Genomic DNA, 27,056 nt, shown 5'->3' on the forward strand with positions numbered 1-27,056 from the left:
GCAGAAACTTTGAAAATAGCATGAAAATAATCCATGCCACACTTCAGACAGGCAAGTGAAGACACACCTGAGTAGATCACCTTTTCCAGGGAGAGGCCACCTGTTATCCCATGGGACATGTCCTTACTCTCCAAAGGAAAAAGTGACACTTTTGGGTTTTTTGCCTTCTTCACTCTCTGGGTGCCAGTGGTTGGTGATGCCTAATTCTGTTGGCTTTGTGCCTAGGGTCTAAGGAGTGTCATGGTATTTGATTTAATTTAGGTTGACTCAAAGTATTATCATATGCGTCATCTGTGAGCTGGTTTATGACAGTTTATGGTTTAGGTTTTCATCCCATCTAGGTTCTACAGCATCCAACCAACCAATGTGAAGCTGCTCTAATCTCTTTTCTTTTTCTCCTGCAGTTTTTTGTAGTTTTGTTCATTACTCTCTGGCTTTCTTATTGTGGTGTGTAATGATGACAGTAAAGATCACAAAGCAAATTTTGATGAATCACTTCCTCATACAAAACAACAACTTACATCTTACTCCTGAATATTGCTTCCAGCCAACCCCCCAGCTCTTTTGCATCTCACAGGCCATGCATCAGTAAAGAAGGCAGAAAGGTGTCTGGTTAAATGGCTGAATTCCCCCTGTAGCAACCTGAAGACAACTCACTGTCTTCAGACAGTTCCTCCCCACGTAAGGAACTGGGCACTATGGTTATGCTGCCTTCCCCCTAGAAGGGTGAAGGACATGAAGTCCAGAAACCTTTTGGCTTATCCCCTTAACTTCCCTCAGCAGTGCCTCGTGGTTTTCATAACTGCAGGTCCAGAACAAAGACCAGAAGCACAGCATCAAAGCAGAGCTCCAGTTAGACAGGCTGGAAGGCTGGAGAAGAGCACATACAGAGTGTGAAGGATCTATTGCATACAGTTTCAGTCATGTCTGGAGAGACTGGTTTTCTCCATCACTGAGGTTTTTGGGAGCAAGTCTTTTCTTGATGAAAAACAAGCCATTTGATTTGAAAAGAATCTCTGTGGTCTTTCACTTTATTTACATACAGGTATTTTCAGCCCCTGGGGTTCTTATTCTCATAGTTTTGTTTACAGCTCCCACAAGCAAGGATTGTCTTAATATGAAAAGAAGATGAGAGAACGCAGTAATCATAATGCAACTCCAAGAGCCCTAGAAAAAAAAAAAAAAAAAAAAACAAAAAAAACCGACACACATATAAAGACATGATTAAAACCCCAGGGACTGGCAACATGATGTCAGCAAAGCTGCTTCTCTGGAAATCCCTCGAACTTCCCATCCTGGGCTGCTAAGCAAACCCTTTCCTGGTTTCAGATCTTTGCTATTAATTCTGCTATTAATTTTGCCTTGTTCAGAAGAAACAGGCCATTGATAGCAGTAGGTGTTAGATCACTAGCAGAAATATTCATTGTAGCCAGCTCCAGAAGACTTTTTGCTGTCTTTCTGCTCTGCAGTGTGCTGCTGCCCCAAGTAAGTGCCTCATGGTCTCGTGGAGGCACTGCTGTCCCCACAGTGGATCTGGGGCAGAGAGGTGTAGACAATAGCTGAAAAACCTCTTTGTAAGATAGGAGATTGCACCACAGGTGTTTCATTGCCAAGGAACAGGAGAAGGATGTAGACAGAACTTTACACTTTGGAGGAGAGAGAGGGACAGGGGTAGCCAGGGGACCACCTGTCTGCTGGTTAAAGCCTGAAAGGACAGCCCTCAGTAAGGCAAACTGACTTGCAAAGGGGTGATGAGATGGGAGCCTGCAGGCTCGTGTTGAGCCCATGAGAAGTGTGAGATAGTCAAAAAACAAGTCCAGAGTACAGCTGCAGCCTGGGTTATGGGTCCCAGTGTGGGTGAATGGATGGAGAGGAGCCACAACAAGGCAAGACCTGCCTCACTGCACCCTCAGCAGCTTCACTGCAAGCCAGAGACAAGCCAATCCCTGGGGTCAGGGCTTAGCTGAAGGCAGCAGCTGGCTCAGCACCCCTGGAAGCTGTTTGGTTTGGTAGGAGGGTGAGTCTGCTCACACTGTGCTTCTTGATGTGGCTGCAGGGCTCTCCAGTATTTTTGAGGGCCACCTGTCTTCTCAGAGTATCTGTTGCTGCCTTTCTCTGTGTTGGTGTAGACATAATGACCTGAGCCCACTGGGAATTAGTTGCACAGCTCTTCACAAAGGAGCATAGCACCAGCTTTCTTGTGTCCACCTTGCTTTGGCCCAAGGGAATGACTTCTGGTTGCATTGTTCCTGGTAAAAGGGATGGCAGGTAAGCAGAGGCTGTGTGGCACAAGCTGTTCCTGCCATTATGGGAAGTATCACAAAATCACCGAGAATGAGGGGGTAGTACACCCAGCCTTAGTGCCCCTCCTGAGTCTTTCTAGGCATTTGCCATTGTTTCTTTTGCAATCCACTCTTTCTGTGCATTTTCCTTAAATATTTAAGCTTTCTTGCAGGGGCAGTGTCCTACAATCTCCATTGCTTTTACCGTGAACTTGGGATTTTCTGCTGCATATAAGGTGCATTGGGCTATTCCCTTAGAGCCAGCCACCTGTTCTTAGAGCTTGTGAAAAATCACAAGAGGTAGACTCTAAATGGTTAAATTTTATCAAGTACCAAAATCTAGTGAAAATAAAATAATCCGAATGGGAAAGGAGAATCAACTTGGGGATTAGTCATTACTGAGTAGGATTTACAGAGGAGTAAAACTAGCGTAAAAATGTAAACTAGGTTTGCATCCACCCACCATACCATGTTTGCTTGCTAAAAAACACCAAGCAAGAACAAGTAGGCACATCATCTGATTTACTGCAGCAGGGTCCATGGGTTAAAATAATCTTGCAAAAGAAGGACATCTCAGACACCAGATGTACACAGCTAAGATGGGAAAGACCTACTTGCAAACACATCACCCCTTGGCCATGAAGGGTCCTTTGCTGAGAGCTCTGTCTGCAGATCTCGGGACAGCCTGTGTGCCCATTCTCTGAGACATATTTCACAGGGGCCACTGCAATCAAGGCTATTTCACACCTCCACACACACAGTACTCCAATTCTTCCTGTTGGCACAAGGTAGATCACATTCTTGCTGCCAGACAGTACTGCAGCATTGACCAGCATTGACTCTGATATGGCCCCTTGCAGTAAGGATGCATTTTAAACAACCTGAGGTCCCAACAGCCTTCTCATGTCCTCCTCTGACACCCCTCTCGCACTGAGCCCCAGCCACCTCCCAACAGATGGCAGCAGCCTTGCATGTTGCCGGTGCTTAGGGCTTGACACTGGGTACCAGAATGATGCTTGTGCCTGGCAGTTTTGGGAGTTCTTTTCATCCCTAGCCATCTTTGCCATTTTGTTTTCCAGGCAAATGTAGTCTGACAAAGAGATTTCAGTGCCTTGGCTGGTCTTGTTCTGTCCTGTATCTCTTCCCATGGTCTCTTTTTTTCTTCTGTCAGCATCAGCACTGATAAGTCAAACCAAGCTGGCATCTAGCCTACAGCCCCAACTTTGAGTCACATGAGTATGGGAAAGTCCTGGTTTACATTAACACTCCTCCCTGCAAAGCTTCATGTTTCCTCAGAAAAAAAAATTATCAGAGACTAGGTGCCTCCAGCCTGGTATGCCAGAAGTGAAACAAGAAGAAACCAACCTTTGCACTAATGGTTTGTTATCTTTTATATTTCTGAAGCATGCCTGTGCTTTTTTAGTACCTCAATTCAATCAGCTTTTGCAGGTGGGGTTTGTCAGTATTAAAGCTACTCTTCTTTCCCTCCCCTCCTGCTACTGACTACAATGCTGTTTCTTCTCCCTTTTGTCTTTCTTGCTTCAAAGCTGCCTTCTTCTCTATCCCTTGCATGACTGGGAGAGTTTCTGCTTGCTTACTGCTATCCTCTCTACCTGTATCTTCACTGTAACACCTCTTCACAGAGGGTAATGGAAAGGTGAGGGGGGTCCTTTTTCAGAAAACCTTAGCATTGGTGCTGTAAAAGTAAAAACCATAGGCTCCAGAAAATGTGTGAAGTTTTAGATACATTTTTCCCTCTAATTTTAAAAAAATAATTATGCCAAGCCATCTGTTACTAATGTAAAAAAAGATGTAAATAGATGATACATAGTGTACGTACGGAATGTCACATGAGTGCTCCATCTGCTGTGGGGAAAGTCACCATTCCCCAGCAACAGCACTGGGTGCTGAAGTACAGTCCAGGGTTTGGAGCAGCTCTAGGCTTTCCAAAAGTTTCCAACTCCAACTCAAACTCCAAAGGCTCCAAAAAACCCAAATAATAATGGATAGGGTATATCAATCTGTATATCTCTGTATATCAACCCTTCCTCTCTGTTTTTCTGGTGAGTAGCAATAGTGGCAGCACAGGGGAGACAGTAAATTATAGCTTTCTGCTTTATGTTCTTGTTTCAGACTTTTTGCGAATTCGGGGATTCTGCATCCTTACTTACATTTTCAGGGTTTACCTAGCAGCCAGATGTCTAGCAAGCTGTATCTCTTTAATGATATCAGAAATCTCCCACAATGCCAGAGGAATCAGGCAATAAAGCAGCAGATGACACTCATCTTTGATGGACATGAAATATTCTGCATGGGGCAACAGCAACCCTTGGCTTGGCTGCAGTCTGATAGACTCTGTAGCAGGTGTTGCCACTCAGAAAGAGACCCAGGAGGTGCTGTGAGTCATTTGGTGTGCTCAGTAGTGGTCAGAAAAAGAAATAAAAGGTTGAGAAGTCCAAGGAAGGGAAGAAAATTAATTAATTAGTTCTCTGGTGTGTCTGCATCACGAGCCCTCTGCCTAGTTTTGGTCTCCCCATCTTACAGTGGGTGCAGTGACAGGACAGACTCTGAGGAGCTGTAAGCTCAGAATGGCTTTGTGCTAGGATCTGCTGGGACTCATAACCTGCAAAACAGAGAAGGTACAGTTAGAATTCTAATAAACCAGGACTCAGTAGGAAATGTGGACAGTGAAACAACTACTCACTGCTTCTCATGCCACCAGGGCTGGGTGACTCCTCATAGAGTTAGCAGAGAATGGGTCCTAAACTCAGCAAAAAGATGAGTTGCTTCACAAGATGAAACTGAGGAGAAACCATCTGAAATTTTTTGGGAGAGGGGTGGTTTGAAACACAAGGATGCCCTCGAGCTCCCTGCCTGACCCAAGCTCCTTGCTCCAGTGGTCTTCAGTGCTGGAGGTCACACAGACACAGTAACACCAAGATACTCACTTCGATGGCCAAGGCAGCTTTCACTACAGTGCAGCCTCCCTTGTGCCACCAAATCTGTCTGAAGAAGCAGGATGCACACAGATTTTGTAAACAGAAAAGCAAAAAAGAATGTCACCCAGTGGGGCCAACCCAGACATTGCTGATGCAAATGGAGCCTGAGTTTTGCTATTCCTCAAAAATAGTAACTACAAAATACTATCTTTTTCTTTTTTTTTTCCTTTTTTTTTTTCTTTTTTTTTTTCTTTTTTTTTTTTTTTTTTAAATCTGATATCTTGAATATAAAGGGGGTCTAATTCTGCCTAGCCCAGTGGTTTACTTTCTATCAGTGGGAGGAGAGGGCAAGAGTAGTGGTGACGTATGATCTGTTATTACATCTTATTAGGTAGCAGAAAGGTTCCCAGCTGGGTGGGTCATGAAACACCCAATGCCACATACCCAGTAGGATGTAAATGCAGTTTGTTTGGCCATAAAGTAAGCAAACACTAGGTCTGAAGGCTCAAGATAGGTGCAGAAATTGGTTCCAGCTTAGTTCCCACACAATATCCCTAGCTGGATCTCAGTGATGAGCAGCTTCTGCTGCAGATGTGGAGGAAGAGAAATGCCACAAAAAGACCTTTTCCTGCATGGAAATATGCTTCTCATAGGTGCAAGCCAGCAGATCAGAGGTAGGTGAGCCATCTCTGAGATGATGCTCACACTTGTGCTCAGAAGTCATTATGCACATGTTGGTAGACACACTCCTGTTTTTCATCTTTTGCACCTGCCCAAGAGGCCTAGGTGGTTCCAACTTTGCATTAACGTCCTCTGCATGGCTGAGAAAACAAGCAGTGCTTTGTCTCCACTGGGCTTTTCCACCCTTTGCTGGCTGCCTTTCAGTTATCTGTCGAAGTGCACTGCAGGCAAATATTTGCTCTGTGGTCTCAGACACTACCTCACTCCTGTTTGCCCAGGTTCAGTGCCTTGAACATGGTTCTTGCCCCACCCACACCCGGAGTGTTCAGATAGATACCAAATCTCAAGAGCACAGGCTGTGTGCTGCCTTCCTTCTAGTGCTGGCAAATGTGGAAGGACAAGCAACTCAGTGAGAGATGACCAGGCTGTCAAACCCTCTAGGAATCTTTGCAGCAATCACTTTCTTGATGGAGAGTGTGCCAGCTGTGCCCAGCACAGCAGTAAGCCCTGAGAGGTGAAGAGCAGGGGCAAACACCAGGCCTGCTTTCCAGGGACCTTTGTGTAAATGCTCAACCCTTCTCTGTCATTTTGCTGGGGCTCTGGTCTGCTGCAAGCCCAGACAAGTGGAGGCTTGGCTGCACCTTTTTCACCAACCTGCAGATGCCTCGAGTGCAGAGCTGTCTCTTGGGAAAACTGCACTTCATAATGTGTGTAGTTTTATCACACTGGGCTATCCTCTCATGAAGAGATGCAACCTAGATAAAGGCAGATTGGACAGGACTTTGAGAAACCTGGTATGGTGGGATATGCCCATGCAGGAGGACTGGAACTAGATGATCTTTAAGGTTTCATCCAAACCAATCTGCAATTCTATAAAATTATTACTTGTAGAAAACAAGGAGTGCTATACCTGAGATAGTCTAGAAGGCTGCTTGGGTCTCCTTGTCTCAGCAAAGTGCTGCTGGTTGGGGTCCCCCAAGTTCCTACAGCTCCTTGGGTCCCTTGCTTGCAGAAACTGCTATCATCACCTATAGTCTCCACCTCACCATTGCTTCTGCACAGTGCTTGGGAAGAGGAGCCAACCTCTGTGGTCCTTCCCTCCCTCCAGAATGGGACACTACAGGGAGGCAGTGGAGAGAGGGAGGAGCAAGTCTCCTGCCTATGTGGCCAACCAGTGGGCACGGGTGGGCTCAGGATCTTTGTGCATGGCCTGTCTGATTAAAGCAGCAGTGTTCCAGTGTTCCCAGGACCATGCTCAGTTTGGTTGGATGCCTCATAATTGTCTTGGAGGAGCCCTGATGTAGTGCCCAAGGAGCAAGAGGAAACACAGTTCCCTGTTATTTTTAATTTTTTTTTTTCTTCCCTCTCCTAAGCTCAGAGCCGCAAAAGCTCAGAGGTGCAGCTAGATCCTTCCTGCTACATGGCAGCAGGGCAAAAACATCTGAAATGCTCCCTGTGTACCCTGATGGACAATGTGGCCCCGATGCACCCAGGGGAGTTTAGGCAGGACTAACACCAGGGTAATGCAGACCCTAAGGACTGTTGGAGTGGAGCAGCAGCTTTGCAGAAGGCCCCACATGGTTTTAAGTTGTCAGGTACCAGGAGAAAAGGAGCACACCAGAAGATCATGCTCCATCTGTTGTAACCACTCCTGTTGAGGCAGACATGTTCTGCTGGACGCCTGCTCTGGGGATGCTGCAGCTGCTGCCAGGGCATGAAGCTGTGAGAAGCAGCACAGAGAGAGGGGTAAATGTGATGCACCAGCCTGCCTGCCCAGACAGCAGAACCCAGACATAACAGCCGCAGATCTGTTTCAGAAGAAGGTACTCACCTTCCTGCAGCTTCTTGCAAAGCTGGTGTGAGGAAACAAAGTGTGTAAAAATTCAGTAAAGCAATGCCAGCAAGTAGCTGGATGTGTATTTAATTCTTCCCTTCGAGAAATTTCTTTCTAGCCCAGCACAGTCACTTCACAGAAAGGCAACTGAGGACATTAGAAAGTCTCTCTTCATTTTGTCTGTCAAAAGGAAAGTAGTGATGCTAATTTTGAAAGTAGAAGGGAAAGGGAATGAGGGCAGGAGGTGGCTGTGCATCCATCCCAGCTGCGTGGCACAAGGCGGACACTCCCCTGGGCCACACTTTGTAAATCTGTCATTTCCAGAAAACGACAATGAGTCACATTTGCTCTGTGTCTCATTTAAAGCAACTGAAAGGATTCACTGGTAAGGCACTGGGAAAGGCTTGTCATGAGTCACGCTGCCAGAGCCATAGCTATGCAGGCACTGGAAAGCCCACGTGGACATTCCCAAACACTGGCCCATGGTCAAGAGTGTCCCTTAAAATCTCCAGAGTTGTGGTAGTCAGTGGTAGTCCAGGGCCTACAGAAAGCCAAGGAGTGATTCAAGGGGAACCTTGAGGGTTAAAGATGTCCAATGTTTTAAGAAGATTACATCATTTGCACAGCTGGATTTTGGCTTGTCTTATCCACACTGCATGCTCTCAGGCTGTCTGGAAACAAACTTCAGAATAGTCAGCAAGAAAGTGTTTTGTCCACCTCCCACTAAAAACAGAAGCACTGTGAAAGAGAAAAATTATAGGTGAGAAGGGAAAGCGGTTAATACCCTGAGATCAATCCAGCTGGCCAGCACCCATATTTAAATCTCCACCTCTCCCCAAAAGACTACCATGAGGAAAGAAAGAGACTGGAATAGACCTCTTCTCAGTCAACTCTTCCTTAACCTCCAACTGAGAGAGAGTATGCCCTGTGGCAAGACAGCAGAGGTTACCTGGAGTCTGGTTGTGTTTTCTTAATTACCTTCTTTTGTTGCCGACTTTATAAAGTGTGCTTTGGGAAATAGTTACAAGTCTCCCCATTCTGGTGTTTTACCCCAAAGTATTTACATTAGTCTCAAGTTTGTGTCTTTTTCTCTCTGTGATTTTCCTTCATTTTTTGTCCCTCACTTCAGCATGCTAATCATGAATCCCAAAGAGCAGTGAGATCCAAGAGCTCCTTGGAGCCTAGGGGCAGATCTGCAAAGCCTGCCCAGTTTTTAGGGCCAGGTTCTCCCTGTGGCTTTACCCCCACCCTGCCCAGCCCTGGACAGCAAGGCCACCCTGAGTCCACATGTCAGTCTACGCCTCTCCCCTAGAGCAGCAGCTGCTGCCCTGGTTACTAGTTCATGGAACTGTGATTTTCCCCTTTTGTACATTGACAGGTGAAACTGTGGAAGGGGATGTTCCTGCTTGTATGCACTGTCCCTGTCCTTCCCTCTTTAGGAGGGTGTATTCAGTGAGCCACAGAGCAGGGAAGTCCCCACACACCTGGGCATGGAAGGCAAGGAAAGAAGGAAAGAAGCCAGAAGCTGGGGAGTGTGCCAGCTGTAGCCAGGGGGAGGGGAACACAGCATTAGGGTTAGAGAAAAGTGATAAGTGGGAGGTACTACCATGGCAGAGCTCAGGCACAGAGGAATGAAGGGAAAGAGGTGGAGAGGAAGGTAAAGAGTTTATTTCTGCAGCTGTGTATAAGGACTCGAGAACATCAGGATGTGCAGCTGTCTGCTGAAGAACAGGGTAATGCAAGGGCACAGCAATTCCAATATAGAGCACAGACCATTGGTATCTGGAAACCTCCTTCAGGGTTGAGATTTGCTTAAGGCCACTCCCTGAGTCTGCTGTGCAGATGTAATGATTGCAGCTAACAACCCCATTTCATAAATCTTTCAATTGGGCCCACAGCTCAAGGCCGTGGACAACTGAGTTATTTGCTGTCCTGCCTGCCAGTCACCAGAAGCAGCAAGTTCCCTATAGAAACTTCAGAGATGCTCTACCAGATCTCAAGGGAAAAATACCTTGCTTGATTAAAGAAAAAAATAACACTGAACACAGTAAGCTGAGAAAAGAATGGATATTTAATCCAAGCTTTGTTCATTTTAGGCAGTGCAGCGTTGATAGCTGCTGTGTAGTGGGTTGTGTGACTGTGGCTACAGGTGCACAGCAGATGCCAGGTCAATGAGGAGCAGGAGTCCATCAGAGAGCAGGTGACTGGAGGTGCACCCACAGACTAGTAAAAGCTGCAACAGTGTAGTCAGGAATCTGGCTGCCCTATTTGTATCCTGCACTTCGTGCACCTCCTGGTCTGGGTTAGTTCATTCCTGAAGACTGAGCTTTGAGACACCTCCTGAAAGTTTATCATTAGGATACATTCCCCACAGCAGCCAAAATCACTGGCCAGGAGATGTATCCAGGGAACTGTAACTGGCCTTTGCAACCTGGAATCTCAGCAATAAGACCTCCAGCCCTGCCTGACTCACAGACCCCAGCCTGATGGTAGGGAGCAGCCCCCATCCACCTAACCACCCGTCTGAACTGATGCACCCATAGCTTGGCTCCCCTGCAGCAGAGATTTTCTGGGACTGACATTTAAGATCTGCAGCAAGGATGACAAAGGCACAAATTTTGGATTTGGCAGGACGGCTCAGATGATGAGACATCTGCCCAAATATGCTAAAATCTTGCCATTTACACTTTCTGACCTCATTTACAGTTGGCGGGGGGAAACCCAGCACAGCATGTGTGTCATATCTTGCACATTGCTACGTCACACCAGAGAAAGGGAAAATTTTTTAAAAAATTACTTTATTGCAGCCAACTGCAGGTGAAACAGAAATTAACCAGCCCATAGCAGGACAAGTGAAAGAGGTTCACAGCCTGTGTGTGTCACTACCTGTTTGACTTCTGGCAACTGATGCAATTACCAGATCCACCTGAAGCACACAGAACCTGAGTCACTCAGGATGGAGGCTACAAGAGCGTCATTAGGCTTTTCCCTCATTTAATCTAGAAGACAGGCAGTAACCAGGAATAAATGATGACCTGTTGAATTACCACCTCAGGACACAAATTTTAACTGTGCAAGGGTCTGTTCCACCCCTGAAAGGACCCTAGAGACAGAAGGGGTGGAGAAGGGGTTCATCTCAGATTAACACAATCTTGCAGCTTACTCACCCAGTGCAAGACACACAGCTTTTACTCCACACCCTGTGGATAATAGAGCACAATAAGTCTGAACTGTCTGCTCCCTGAGCACTTCTGAAGGGATGACTCTGCAACACTTTGAAATACTCAAGGCCAGAATAACTGAAAGTTTAAGGAGAGGAAGTAGATCCATCCCTCTGCCACATGCTCAAAACACTTTTCTATGGGACTAGGCTCTGAAGTTCAAATTGACATACAAAATTAGCAACAATAAACTCTAAATAATAATAATAATAAGAATAATAATAAAAATTAAAATATATATATATAAAATTGTTAAAAGCTTTTCACCATCTTGTATCTGCCTCCGCTGTATTTGATTTGGAAATCATCAATACTGCAAGAGTGCTACAGACTCTCCAAGGAAGAAATCTGTATTAGACTGGAAATCTGCAAGGACTGGCTAGCATGTGTGAAACATAGCCTTGCAGCCATACACAACACGGAGATGAAAAGGCATTAAGTACCTCCCAGAGCACTGAGGGAGGCATGGTTCACATTTAGAAGTTACAGTAATCCCACACCAAACTGATTATGTGGTCATAAAGCGTAAGTGCCAATGTACAGATTGAACTACAGTGCACTCACAGCTTCCTTTTTGCTCCCCCCTCTCACTTCTGTGTGCTTCTGGGATTTTAGTACTCATACCTTCACCCAGAAGAAACTGGTTTCTACCATTTCTTCAGTACTAGAGAATGAAGCACCCCTGGAGAACAAGCCAGGGTCCAGCTATGTGCTGGGTGTGAGCTGGCACAGCCAACGCCACCGGCACTGCTGCACTCCTCCACTCTTCCTCAAACTTGGCATCCTTGGAGCATTCTTGGCAGGGTTTAGCACCCAGTTCTTACCCTCATCACTGGGTTTGGAAGCGTGTGTCTGGAAGGCAAGGCTGCCTGTCCAGAGCAGGGGAGCTTTCAAATGGGACTTCAGAAGTGTTTTTAGCACGTGGCGATGTTTACTGAGTAGCTCTCCTTTGGGAATATGTCAAGATGTAGGAATAGGCATAAGAATGATCATGGGAAACAAAGAGTTCCCATATTCAACAGATTTGCTCCAGATGTGACTTTGGAATAGATCAAATGGCAAAAAAAATTTCCATTGCTCATTCTGCTCAAACAGAAAATACATGAGCAACTGGACCCCACAGTGCTGACAACTCCAGTCAGCTTTTCTTAGTATTGGCCCGAAATCTGATGTCACCAGATATAGAGTTTCTCTTCTCTGCTTTTGGTCTTTTTGATTTGCATCTGCACTAGCGCATAGGGAAGTTACGCTGAAGAGCAGCATTTTTACATGAAAAAATTCTTCCTTGAACTTCAAAATGTTAATACAATTGAAAGGACCAACATATGAAGCATGATGAGGTAATATTATTTTTAAATCCCAGGTGAACAATTTTTATTGGCTTTCTCAGCCAAATGTCAACTATACCTTAATCTGACCTTCAAACTTCTTGTTAAAATAATGAAAAACATAGCCAAAAATATGAATATAAAGCAATTTTAATTTTCCTCTAGATATTTCTATCAAAGAAATAATACTCATGTCCAAGTATTGTTCATACAATATCTTCCTTGTAAACTCTTTAATTGAAAACACATGTACAAAATCGCACATTGCAGTTTGCAAAAAATCATAAATGCCTTTTTGCATGTAAACAATTCCAGCACAAGGATCAATGTTATACATTCCAAAATGTATAAGTGTCTGTTCAGAAACAAACAAAAACAAACAAAAAAATCCACTGTGATCTCCATAAAGGTTCTAGTATTACAAATCAATCATTAACACATTTCTAAGTGATGTACTACACACAGGGATACATAAATGAGCACAAGGCAAGCCGCCTTTCAGTCAAGAGAACTTAAGACAGAGGCTTGGAATACAATTCTGCTGCCATTTAAACCTCTGGTATCCATCCCACAGTATATAGCGGTAGCAGCATTGAGCTAATTTTTCCAAGATTACCAATCACAGTATACTTACTTTAAATTCTTAAACAAGTTGGCTACCACTGAACAGTAGGAACTGGGAAAGTATTTTAAACACAGTTATCGCTGCTGTATAATCAGTAAGTTACAGTTTTCTCCTAAACACATCACTAAATTAAGAAAATGCTTTACACTTAATCAAGTGCAAGATGCCAACTAATATTGTCCACTTTGTATCAGAAGTAAGTATTTTGAGTAGAATACTACATATTTTATAGAAGTAGCATAAGAAAATTACAATGGACATAATCCTCAGTTGTATATTAAGCCCTGTAGCTTCTGTTCATTAAAAAAAAATACCACCACATCAGAAAAAAGCTGTCAGAAGTGTCCTTGATTAACCTCTCCTGACCAAATCCAGCAAATGAGTAGCTACTGAATTTTGTTTCACTGTTATTACTCCTGTCTGTGTGGATTGTCCTTGCCAGCACACCTGTTTGAAGAGCTCCCCAAAATAATCACATTTTTTAAAAAGGGGAAATATTTCTGTATCCATACAAAGTAACTTGTTTCTTTGGGGTTTTTTGGTTATTTTTCTTGTTGGTTTAGTTTATTTGGTTTTAATATGGTCAAATACTGTAGTTTTCAAAATTTTTCCTAAAGCAGGTAATTTGAAAGGGCTTCTCAGAGGCTTCTTCTGTGCCAGCTCATTTAATAAGGCAGAATAAGAAGTAAACCCAACTTACATGTAAACCCAACTTACAAGAACCCAGGAAAGGATGTAGGCAGACAACCACCCACCAACTAGTTGCACATAAGATACTGGAAGAGCAAAGCCAAATCTGCACAAATCTGTCTCCACCTTTCGTTTTGAGCAGCTGTCCTGAATGAGAAACTTCCAGTGCCGTGCCCAAAGACCTGGGAAGAACCAGCTCACATTTGAGAGCTGTAGGAACTGGCAGTTACACCTCTCCTTTTGGACAAAAGCTCGGGGGTGCTGGTGGCTACCCAGCAGGGGAAAGCAGCTTCTCCTTTTCAGGAAATCCCTTTGGTCCATTAATCAGCACACGGTATGGCTGCACTCCCAACAATGACCACAAGATTCGCGTGATGCCAGCAGCAGCTCCCACACATGATACTGCAAGGCTCATGGTACTGCGAGGCATTGCAGTATTTCTGCATCACAGAAGTTCAGCAAGAACCAGGCATCAGAAACCACCAGCTGCTTTCAAAGCTGAGATTTATCGCCCAAGAGGTCTATGCTTTTTAGCTGAGGGGAGTGAGTTGTTTTGTTCAACTGATGCAAAGATATCCTGCCCAAAAGAATGATGGATTTAATCTTTCCAGTCTGCATCTACCAAGAGCTTCTCCTTTCTTGGTGTGGGTATTCTGAGTGGTACGTTAGCCGTCACAAGCATCACACAGCAAGGGCAAGTGTGTGGTGCCTTAAGCCCCAGAAAGATTTTCAGTCTAGGCAGAAAATGCAGAAAGAGAACACTAGCCATAGAAGACCTGTTCTAGGAAAAAAGAAACTGCCCTGGCAAAATATCCTACAACTCATACTGAAAAACACGGAAAGCTGAAGAGCTATTTCACCAGTGAGACCTACTCAGCAGCACAGACCCAGCCACCTTTCCTGGCAAGACCAGGCACAGGGACCCTAAAAGTTACCTTCACACATGATAAAAACTAGATGAAATCCAACAGATTATCTTGCATTTTAAGGCTCAAGAGACTCAGGGCCTTACGCAGCAGAACATCCCTGATAATGCCCTCTTTAAGATCCTGACCCTTCTCTCCTCTTGACTTTGAAGAAGATAGTCAACCCATTCCTAATTAAGAAGAGTGGGAGTGGTAAGAATCAGTGGCCAAATTTTGGTGGGTGAGAGGCCTAGGCAGACTTGCTCATCATTTTCTATTTGAGAGTCAGGAATTGCACAATACTATATTGCAACACCTACTCCCTTCCCTTTGTCCCCTTCAAAGCAGCTAAAAGCAACCAAAGCAAAATTGCTGGTGCAAGTAAGTGTTTACACTGAAGGCTCACATGTCAGAACTGTGCTAAGTGCCTCTATAATAAATAAATAGCACTTTGAAACAAAGTGAAACAGTTCTCCAAGACTCACTTGTATTTGGGTATTTTGTTCCAGCTTTGGTGAGGGTTTTTTGGGGAGGGAAGAGGCAGAAGAAAAAAGTAACAAAGCTTGAATATCTAATCTGCTACATACAGAGGAATGCTCAAGGGGCTCGCAAGAACTTGTTTTGCTACATGTTGAGCAACACCACAGGCGAAAGCATTGAAATCAGAGCAAATGCTTGAAGACAGGGCGTAGCTGCCTTATGGAGCTTGTCCTTCATGGACCGCATTTTATTAGAGAGCAGACTTTTACATCATCAGCCAGCATTCAGACCTGGACTTTAACTGATGAGATTTCAGTATGGTGGTTGCTATGGCTTTAAATAAATAAGGTTAAGTGTGAAATTACCATTCATCATGCCAAACAAGGAGGAGCAGAGTTGCCAAAGAAGAGAAGTGCAGAGGACACTTCAACAATAATAACAAAACAGAATAAGCTGAAAAGTATTTGGAGGAGCAATCTTAATTCTCTGCCACATAAAACATTCAACAAGTGTTACCATTAAATACTGTATTGGAGACAAATTTATTTCTTCCTTGGGTTCCTTGTTTTTTCTTACAGCTGCTGATTCCTCCAACTGTAATTTCTAACTATTACCATTGGGAAAGGAGTAAAAGACTAGACTTCATTACACACTTTTGGCCTGCTGGGAGAGTGGTATCAGAGCACAAAGATACCTTGTTACTGTGATTTCAGTTACAGTGTGTCCACAAAAACTTTCAAACACTTTCAAAACTTTCAAGACCTACAATACCACTTTGGTAAATGGCACAAAATGGTTTGGACTGTTAATGACACTTAGACAGCATTTTGGAAGTCCCTGTTCTGAAGGTGTTGTCTTGCGAAATTTTCTGAAGGTCTCACAGATAGAGTAGGTGTCCTAGCTACTTGTGGCATAGAATATGAGACACATTATATATAAAAAGATTATTTAGCTCACCAGTACTCAGTATTTCCTGACTATTTCTGTCACCCTTCCTTGAAGACAGAACAGTAATAGTTGTAAAAATATGAATTCAACCTCTGACTCTATTCATAAGAAAGGTAAGCTTTACCTTCTGCTGGTATCATACCCTAGAAGTTACCAGGGAAAGAGGGAGGGTATCCTAAGCACACTCTCTATAACATATCCTATAACACCACATTGCTTATGTCCTGCATTACAAGAAAATCTGGTGACTTATGAAACAGAGGCACAGGAAAAGTTCTCAAGTTCCACATACTATCCTTCAAAAGACTCAGAAGCGACCCACAAAGTCTACCTTTACCTCTTTTAAAAAAACTTCTCATTCTTAAAGGTCAATTATCCTTGCTGGACATCAGGGGGCAACACATCCCTCAAGGCAGTGGGAAGCTTTCTGGAGAAGATAAGAAAATGGTATCAGCATTCTGCATTTGACAGAGTTCAAACTCCTGGTTATGATTTCCTGAATATTCAGTTTGTGATCTAAGAACAGGGACGCAGTGAGAAGCCTGACTTTTAACCACTTCAGCTTTCCCCATCTATGACAGAATACCACAATCTTTCTGATTGTAGCTGAACGTTGCAAGAGATGCTTCTCTACTCAGCAGAATTTTTTTTCAAATGTATTTAAATAAATTTAAAGGGAAGAGTAAAACAGGACTTGTTCTAGAAAAGGAAACAAAATTGCAAACCCAAACCTAAACAAATTGCACCCAAAAATTTGTTTTCTGGGAAGGGATAAGGGGTCTGTTACTAATCTCAGTGACACAGCTCTCCAGACTGTGTGGACTTTATTTGGTGGCTGAAAATTTCTTAGTTCTTAAGAAAGAACTAGTTCTTAACTAGTTCTTAACTAGAACTGAGCTAGTTCTTAACCAATAAATAACAGTAGAAGTAAATCTTTCAGCAGTGTGTTAGTGCACAGTGAACTGGTCATATCTATTATCTCCATGTGCTAGCAAGGCTTCATAGTCAACCATCACTCATCAATTCCTAGAGAATTCATAATTCCTCCAGAAAAGCCACCTAGCCAGCACACATACTCCTTAAACTATTGCAGACCATGTTTGTTACTAGTATCAGAAATTCAGAGCAAAGCTCAATTTATAGGTAGCCATGCCATGGATACAGACCTTTTGATAACATGGAGAAAAGCAAACAGCAGGTAGGTAATTACTTAGGGCAACTCCCTTGCAAACACTATTTATGTTTTCCTTCACTTTGCAGTAGATTACAACATATGAACTGCAGCACTTCAGATTGCATTAAGGCTAAATGGGACTTAAAAATAAATGCTCTTTTTGTGTTAATGTTGCATTGCAAGATTTATCAGTCCTCCAGTCTGACTGAACATCTCAAAAATCACACACAGAATTGCAGCTTAGTTTTCTTCTGGAAGAGCTTGACCAAAACAAGTAATATGAAGATGCCTCATCATGTACTGCTGCAGCTAGGAAAATCAGTTTCACTATCTGGCCATGCCCCTCTCTAAGAATATGAGTGTCTGTGCACAACATCTTGACATGCGTTTGCAGGTACCTGTGTGCCTCAGCAGAATTTTTTCCTAAAGGCTGGATTTGCTGGTTTTTCCCATACTGGTGGCTGGCACTGAATTGAGAAGATACCACCCAAAAAAGAACCTTAGCACAAGAACTTATGTCCCCTGTGGACACAAGACCAAGATTCAGTGCTTTTACATCAGTGATACACACTTTGTAATGACTCCTCAACAGAAAGCTGCATTTCAAAACATGGTGTTGGTGTGAAGATAGAGATCCTAGACTGGTTTCCTTCCTCTTCCTGCCATGGTTTCCTCAGCAGGACTCTGCAGAAACAGCTCGAGCATGGCATTCTTGTTGACCAACATGCAGTATACTGTTTCAACATCCAAGCAGAGATCCGGTTTGCAACTACATTGATGCAGAAAGCAAACCTTCTGGTATACAATAGCTTAGGAAAACTGCTTCTAAGAAAAGCTAGCAGCAAGGATCAATACCTACAGCAAGGCAACAGGATGGTGTTTTGGAAAGCTGCCCTCATTGCAAGCAAGGTGCGTACATTTCTAGGCTCTGAGCAGCACGTGGGCAGCAGCAGGTTCTCCACTGTGCACTAACCATTGCAGTGTTTTTCAGAAACCTGCATTTAGTCTGCCACACATGACCACTTTGTGAAGTAGCTGTTTCTGTCCTGCCTCTACCAGATACTATGAAGAGAGAAGTTTCGCAGCACCAACAGCTGCAAGCCACTTCATAGGCAGCATAAAGAGAGATCTTTGAAACCCAGATCAGGAGACAATGAGAATAAGTAAGACCCTTTGACGCCCACACTGTTCAGTAACAGGCTAAGTCTCTATAAATTCAGATTTAATTCAACACCTTCATGGTAAAGTTTCACCATGTGCAGAAAGATAAGTTTGTAAAAAACTTCAGATTCTGCAGTTTGTCACAGGAACATTTATGATACCATTATCAGGTACAGTAAACCCAGCAAGTGACTGTGGCATTGGATGGATCAGTCAACAGTTGCAGGATTATTATGGACTGTGAAAGTTTTCTGTTCAAGGCTTCTTCTGCTGTTACACATCTTGCCAAATGCTAAAAAAGGTGAACCCCTGACAGATTTTATGGTCCACCTCTGCTGGAACATGCAGAGTCGCTGCACACAATACTGATGAAGTGATCAAAGGCTGGTAAAACAGCCTACAAACTCCTCAACGTTCCTTCTTAGCTACAGTAGAACAGTAAACAAAATACTTGGAAAATGGAAGTGGTTTGGTACAAATCAAATATGTACACAGATATGTCATACTACAATTTGTCTACTTGCTAAACATAGAAACTTAAAAAAATCAAGTAAAGAAAGCAAAATTATCAAGCAGCAATTACAGCTGCACAGAAGACTAAATGAAAATGTGACTCATTGCTTTCTCAAATTAACTCCACAAGCAGAAGGACACATAAAATGTACTGAATGATTACTCACATTACAAGCAGATTTTTTTTCTTGCATATTAATTTCAGGTATAGAGAAATTTTCTGTAAGAAGCTACTGGATTCAAATAGCCAAGACTCAGATTATGGCAGCTGAGTCACTATTTTTATCACAACTAGTAATTCAGATCTAGCATTCATCTGTACTTCAGACACTACTAGAAAACACTACACAGTAAGGGATGCAGTATCACTGATGTCTGTAACTGACTAGAAATTAGTTGCCAAGTAAGATTTCCACTTTAACAGCTGCAAACTGCAGAATGCCTCAGGGCTTAACTTTGGGAGACCTCTCCTTTGTCAAAGGTGAAACAGGCCCATTCAATCACATATTTAAATGAAAAAAAAAAAAAAAAAAAAAGGATGCCTCCTCTTCCTTCAGTAATGACATATGACACAAAACAAGGTAATGGAGAACTGTTGTAGGGTCATTTTCTGATGCATGAGCTAGTAGTGAGATTCATGACATTCATGAAGAGTCTAAATCTTTTGAAGTATTTACCTCTTGCGAGACAAAAAAGAGAAAGGCAAGGCAAAATATGAGAAAAATGTCACCACCGCTGCAAGGATCACCCTGCTCTGTAATCACGACTTACCACCCCCAGAAAACTATGCTTCTCTAAGTGTGTAAAGTATTTGTGTTTTGGGAGTTGTTCTCTAAGCCTGTCAAATGGGATCAACATGGAGTCTGAATGAAAGCTGTAGGAACCTCTCACTCAGTTCTGTCTGGACACCTTGTGATACGGAGATTTCACTACCTGTTCCATGCCTGGAGCAAACCAATCAACCTCTCTAGTAATGACATAATTTGAATCCCTCGTAAGAAAGTACTTTCCCTGTACTCAGAGCAAGCAGGGGCAGATCTGACTGGAGCTCCTCCTTCTGCCCAAGCAAGGAGTGAACATGACTTCCCTCACCACAAACACCACTCCTCCTATTCCCCAAGACAGAGCTAAGATCTGATAACAACTCAAAGAAATGAGAGTCATTTATGAATCAAACTACTTTGCTGTAGTACCTAAATAGGAAGGCACTTCACATCTAGATTAAGACATAGGTTCAAGCACGTTCAAAATCTGCTGATGAGCAGAAAGCAAGATGTGCATGGGAACAAGCTTCCACCAAACAAAGGAAAGGGCTGCACAACCTGTGCACAACCTGCGGAGCAGAGATTACACATAGGGCAAAGGAACAAAAGAGAGATGCTTGCTTTTCATAGTTTTGCACCTGGGACACAAAAGCGGATAAAAAGGGCATGCAGGTAGCCTGCAAATCAAGTCAGGCAGTGAGAATCTTTGTAAGGAGTGGAGGATGGTGTGCCCAAATATAGCAAACATGCTACAGTTTTGAAGGATGATGAAAAACACTAAAAAGCACTGAGGTTCTGCTGAACGTAAACTGATATTTTTTTTAATTTACAGTGACACAGCCAACTTGCCTGGAGTTACTTAAAAGGAGCTACATTGATAAAAATCAGATGAACAGTCTAGAAATCTTTTAGCCAATCTATCTTTTAGCAGCTCACAGTGACCAATGTAGGTTTTTATTTTCTGCCTAAAACAAGAAATAGCCAGGAGAAAAGCTGCAATGAACAGATGGAAAAAGGACGGACAAAATAAAGATGACAGATACAAAGATTTAGGAACACTACAGGGGTAAAAGTCAAAGTACAAATCCATTTCAGAAGGCAACAAGCCTTCAACAAACAAGCCTGACAACTGCAGCAGACAAGTACTCCTGAGTCTTGTTTTATTGGTTTAGACCATTAGGCGCTTAGGCTACTTGCTCAAGTTTCTGCCATAGGGGCAGCAATCTTCAGCAGGATCAATAATAGGGAGAAAACCCAACCATCTCATACTGTTCTCAGATTCTGGTAATGTCAGTGTTAGATTCTGTCTCAACCCAAATACCAGATAAAAGAAGGCATTTTTTGAAGGTAACATGTCGGTCTAGAGAAAATGCATTTATTTTGGACAGCCCGACTGCCAGAACAGTGGTCTATGGTAGAGAGAGCTGGAGCTGCCAGCCTCTCTAGTAACCTCTTGCCAGTCCTTGGGGTAACAGAGCTGGCCTGTCAGCACTTCTACCACCTAGCAGGTGTCAGATAGAACATAAAGTGGGCTAGCAAAGAAATTACCACAGGAGATCTTTGAGAGACTGGATGCAGGACTGCTCTTGCAGAAAATTCAGATGGGTGAGAGGTAATGTGGTGGTTTGCAGCTTTAGCACTACCATGCTGAAAAGGGTGAGCTCATCATTATCCCACCAGGTTACAGACCTGCCCTTAGCTGGGAAGAGAAATTGCAGTGCTTTCCTTATGGATTCCTCCTTCTCCTTAGACACTGCTCTTTTCTTGTGACCAGAAATGGTAAATGAGCACAGAACATGTGCAGCACAAGCTACATTTATGACTGTCCTGTGTCCTACTGCTAGATCCTCTCCCCCTGTCCTGTGTCCTAGTGCTAGATCCTCTCCCACTCTTATGCTCATATTTAAATACAAGAACTGAAACAGCAGTGTCCACCCATGTAATTTTTGCGTATTTTTTACAGGATTCCTTTAAAAAAACCTGACCTCACTACACATACAGTGAAGCTAAGCATCTCATACCAATGTATCTACCAGGCAGCACTAACTCTCTCACTAGGTAAAGCATCTAAAGTGTGGAGCAAAATCTTCATCAGTTTCTCTGGTCTTGCAGCATCTTTGCAGATAGGTGATGCCTTCCACATACTAAGCCCCAGTTATTTTTCACCCAGTTAAACTATAGCAGGCAGTGCTACAAGATTGTAAGCTGTCTGGTCCAGCTTTAAGATGTTTTTAAAGCTGTGTTAAGACCAAAGTAATTTTTTTATATGTTATTATTTCTAAGAGCAGAAGGTACTGTTACATGCAATAATTTCAACCACTGTAAGAGTCTCTGGTGACATGATTAAATAGCTATACAATGATTAATATGGCTTCTACCTAATTTGCATATGCATTAAGAAAAGAAATATCCTCACAGCATCACAGCTACAGTAACACAAATACTACACAGTCATGTCTTTTGACACATGTGCCAGGAATTGCTACGTACTAGAAGGAAAAAGCTCACATACTTGACTGCTGCAGCGCAACTTTCTGAGCAGATAGCACTCACATATCCCCAGTGAAAGCAAGAACAACTGTGAGTCTATCCCATTCTTCTTGAATTTCAAAGCCTCCAGAAGAAGTAAGAAATGTCGAACAGCTCCTGAGTCGGTTTAACAGATCTGAACAAGAGCTTGTACACATAAAGATGTCTATGCCCCCTTGGCTCCTCATGCAATCCCCCATTTTCAGCAGCTGGCACAGATAAATATCCCCATGTACATTTTGCCTCTGAGTTTGAGTAGAGTTGTCAGCACAATTTACAGAGGGGTGTGGGCCCTGCTCCACAGCTGGATCTGCTCAGGAGAAGCCCTGCCCTCCCCCCAGCAGCAGGCCCGTCCTGCAGCCCCTGCATCAAGGGGGTTTTGGGTGGGGTGACCTTCGCACTCCGACAGACCTTTCCCATTGCACCACGCCACAGGGCTTGACAGCGCTGAGATAGCGGCTATGCTCAAAATACACAGGTGCAGCAGAAGCAAGGCAGGCAGTTGTTCTGAGCAAGGGATCTAAAGCTTTCAAAAACGTAGTGAGGATTATGTCTTAAGAGAGGGAATAGTCCCTTCGCTATTCTCTTCTACTAGTAAAATCTTGACCAAGAAATAAATCACACCAATTCTTCCCACCCAGAAAAGCACTGACTCTTCCTGTCTATAGAGTATTGCAGAAAATTTCTGTAGAACAAAGTACTGAGAAGCAAGATATACAGATTTCTACTAAAAAATAAATCTACTTTTCCATAATATTTCTGTGATTTATTCAAATAGAATACAATGAAATTACCACCTTTATAGCTAACCCACCCCAAAACTGAGCCCTTCTCTGTATAGCACTGAATTGTTACTCTACTGTGTAAAGAACAAACACTACTGGAATGTACACAGTGAAGGAAAAAAAGGTAAAGCTCTTCTTGCGAAAGTAACTGTAACTGTTTTCACTACTAACATGTTATCTAGAAAAATAAGGTCTAGGCAACATCCAAAAGTGTTCAAGTTTCAATAAATAACTATCAATGCCCCAACTTTGCACTGGCACATGAAATATGGAGCGTACAGTTTAGGAAAGTATTCTCATATGACTGAGTCAGCAATGCATTTCATCCTGCTTAAGTTTTACAACAAAAATCATTTCCCTCCAGGGTTTGATTTCAAAACTGAAGCCGTGTAAGTGCAAGAGCACCCACAGAGTTGTCTTAGCTCTCAATAGCAAATTAAAGCTCTAGAGAAAGACAGTATTTTAGAAAAAGTTCTTTATCAATACCAAGAAAATATACATAGCCATATTATGTTTTAAATATATATATACAGGCATATCTTTTCAAAAGGGTACGATTCTGGCTATTTTTTTTTTTTTTTTTTAAGTTCGAAAAGCTTATCCATTGCTATACAGTTCAGTAAGGTGTATTAGGAAACACACTTTTTATATCCCCCATGAAAATAAAGTTGAATCTTTCTGTAAACAGGAACTTCCTTAATTTTCCGAAATCTCTACAGACCTCACGTACTTCACTGAAAAAACACCAGCCACCTGCCCCAAAACCACCCATGGAAAGACCCTTGCTGCTGAGTGCAACATCGACAGACCTCGGGAAACGCTTAGCAACACCCGGCTCCTGCAACCGCCTTCTCCGGGAGCAAATAAATAATAATTAATAATAATAAGTAGCGGTAGCGGAGCGGCGGCGGGCGAGCTCCTCGGCCCCGCGGTCGACTGCCGGCCGAGAGTCCCTGCTTAGCAGGCGCTGGTCTCGGGAGCGCCGGCCGCCTCGGGGGCCGGCTCCCGAGGCTGACCGGGGACGCCGGCGGCGGCAACGGGGGGAGGATGCCCGGCGGCGTTGATGTGGCAGCCGGAGGAAAGGTGGCTGCGGACGCGGCCCTGCAGCTGGGTGACCTGGGCGCGGAGGAGGTTAGCGGTGGCGGCCAGCTCGGCGTTCTGCCCCTTCAGCGCCTTCACCTTCTCTTCCAGCCGGGCGATGCGCTCCAGCTTCCGCCGGCGGCACTTGGAGGCGGCGATGCGATTCCGCAGCCGCTTGCGCTCCGCCTTCAGCCGCTCCTGGCTCTCCGCGTCCAGCGGCGACAGTGACGGCGGCGTCGTCGCGCTGCTGCCGCCCTCCCCGCCTGCCGACGGCGGGACCTCGGGCACGGTCTGCGGCTCCTCCAGGGGCCTCGCCGGTGGCAGCCGGCCGCTCCCCAGACCCGCCGCCCCGAAGGCCAGGCCCGGCGGCGGCGGCGGGGCGGAGGCGGCGGAGTAGGCGCTGCCCGAGGGGCTCAGCGGGCCCGCGGGGTTGAAGCCGCTCAAGTTGGTGTAGACGGCCGGCGGGTCGGCGGCGGCTCCCGGCGGCCCCGGGCGGGCGGTGCAGCACGGTCCCGGCGTGGAGAGAGGCGGCGGCGGCGCCAGCAGCTGGTTCTGCTTGTGCAGGTCGGCCAGGGCCTTAACGAAACCGTCGGCGAAACCCTCCTGCTCCTGCGTCACCGGCTGCCGGTAGAGAAACGGCCCCGCCGCCGCTGCCCCGCCGCTCCCCGCTGCCGCCGGCCCCGGGCTGCCGGACCCCAGCCCCGCGCCCCCTTGGATCAGCAGTTGTTCCAGGTCGGCGGCCGGCGGTAGTTTCAGCAGTGGCAGCTCCGCAGCCGAGCCTAGCGCGGCCTCCGGGCCACCACGGGCCGCCGCCGCCCCGCCGCCGCCCGCCGGCTCGGAGCCGGCGGGCGGCGGCGGCGGGGCGGCGGCGGGTGGCGGTAGCATACGGAGTGCCGCCGCTGTGCCGCGGGCACCGGCGGGCGGGCGAAGGGCGAAGGGCCCCGACAGCGGCGCGGGGGCGGCAGCCGCCAGGTCCCGCTTCTTCCCGGCGCCCAGCAGCAGCTTCTGCCCCGCCGCCGATGCCTCGGCTGCGGGTCCGCCGGCGGTGCCGAACGCCGGCAGTGGCACGAAGTCGGGCAGCAGCTCCAGTCCTTCCTCGGGGTAAAACGGCGCCTCCATCTTCACGGCGGATCTCCCGCTGCGCCCGCCACTCATGCTGCTGCCCTCGCCGGCCGGCGGCGGCAGCTTCGGTGCGGGGCGGGCCGGGCTGGGCGCCTGCTCCGCGGGGCCCGCCGCCCTCGGCTGGCAGCGGGGACTGAGCCGCCTCTCGGCACCTCCTGTCCCACGCCACGCCCCCGGCCCGCCGACTTCCCGCCCCGCCACCGCCTCACGCCGCCGTCCCCCCACTCCTTCCCCTTCCCGCCGGGTTTGCGCGAAAACCCCTCCCGCCGCAGTCCCGGCGTTGCACCGGGGGGGGGGGGGGGGGGGGGGGGGGGGGGGGAGTGTCGGGTGTCTGCGGAGAATCCGCGTTGCTTCCCTCCGAAGCCTCGCCCCGCAGGTGTGGAGCGGGAGAAGAGGCGGTGCTCCGGGGGCTTCCCCCGCCAGGTGGGGTTTCCCGTGGGCATCACCCGGGGATACTCCAGCCGCCGCACATGTCCTGCCGGAGGAAAGCGAGCGAAGCCCACGCGTGGCGGCAGATATGTGTCGAGGGGGCGGTGGTGGAAGGGCAGAGGACCGTGCAGGTGTCGAGGGTTAAAGCTTCCCGTCAACGCGGGCTGGGAAGTCTGCTGGGGACACGCTTGACCATCGGTAAACACACCGACTCGTCAAAGCAAAAGCCACTTGCAAGGAGATGGGTCTGACGTAGCTTTGTTCTGGGAAAAGAAAAAAAAAAAAGTTTAGAGAAAGGTTTTAGAACAGTGTATGCATCTTTCCAAATTACTGAAACATGAAAATACTGTTTTTCAGCTTGGGGGTGTATTTTTTATCTTCACTTAGGCCAACTCCCCCTACCCCTTTCCAAGTCTCTGAAATTCTTACAGGATGAGGAAATTGCTTTCCACCTGGTATTTTAAAAATCCCTTCTGCTGCGAACACTTAGGTGATCCTGGAAGAGCTACTGAAAGCTCTCTTTAAGTCAGCTTGCTGACTGAAGGCCTCAGTGGCTCACCAGTTCTCCCCGTCCATGGTGTGATCCGTCAGCATCCCCGGAGTTAGGCTGCATCACCCTCTGCTCTCTCCTTGTACTTTCTCTCCGGTTATTTCCTCCAGGCACATAAAGACCGAGGGCCTCTCCCAGCGCTTAGCACGATGCTGATCTCTGCTGCAGCCCCACCGTGTGGGTGGCCGTGCTGTGCCTCGACCGTGCACAGGTTCACTCCAGAGCCACGAGGGGGAGAGGGTTAGGGAGGAGGCAGGGACACCGGTCTCAAACCAGGGAGGACTTTGCCCCAGACATGTCACTTCAGATCCGCAGGAGAACCAGAGTCTGAGTGTAGTAACTTGGTGACCTTGAGTTACCTACCTTGGGGCCCCCAACTGCACACCCCGCCCATGGGACAAGAGCTCTATTTCAACTCAGCCCCAAAGGCCTTCAGTCTCTGCCCAGATACGTCGCAGCTGTTCCTTTCTCCAGCCTCATATCCTGGGTGGACCTTGGACCTGTGTTACCAGTCCTGTTCCTGGTACCATCCTCCACTGCTCCTGCCTCAACTGCCTGGGTGTACCCCGTACTTGGTTCAGCACCTCGCCTCCTCTGGGTGTGTCAGTGAGTTCAACCACTAGTGCCTGCTCTGCCCGCCCTGCCCAGGCGCTGCAGCGCACTGCCCGGGCTGGTCAGTCCCATCGCTTTAGCTCTGGCCGCCCCCAGATAATCTTCCCATGAGACAGCCCAGCTGTTACACTCCCTGAGGCTGTGGCAGAATACCTGCCCACAAAGCTGGTGACAGCAGGCCTCCAGTGAGAAGCAAGCCATCAGAAATGGAGGCATTCGGTGGGGAGTGGGGGAGTAAGCATCTCAGTGAGGAAGGTGGTGCTAGAAAAGGCTTATTTTTATTTCTGTGCCTCTTGGCTGACCTAGCAGCAGAGGGGCAGTGCTACCAGTGCTCCAGAGTATTGAGAACAGCTAATGCTGGCGACCTTGTGGAAGTATTGTTGTGTCTGCATGCTATGTGGCCT

General features: G+C 46.0%; 1 protein-coding gene across 1 annotated transcript; it reads right to left on the reverse strand.

Moving 5' to 3' along the window:
• Window positions 1-12,417: 12,417 nt before the first annotated feature.
• On the reverse strand, window positions 12,418-25,352 carry LOC139790229 (transcription factor JunD-like). Its single transcript, XM_071731771.1, has one exon. The coding sequence runs from the start codon at window positions 25,092-25,094 to the stop codon at window positions 23,817-23,819; it is 1,278 nt and encodes a 425-aa protein (XP_071587872.1). The 5' UTR covers window positions 25,095-25,352; the 3' UTR covers window positions 12,418-23,816.
• Between the last annotated feature and the right edge of the window lie 1,704 nt (window positions 25,353-27,056).

The sequence above is a fragment of the Heliangelus exortis genome, chromosome Z (assembly GCF_036169615.1).
Source record: "Heliangelus exortis chromosome Z, bHelExo1.hap1, whole genome shotgun sequence".
NCBI classification, from domain to species: Eukaryota; Metazoa; Chordata; class Aves; order Apodiformes; family Trochilidae; genus Heliangelus; species Heliangelus exortis.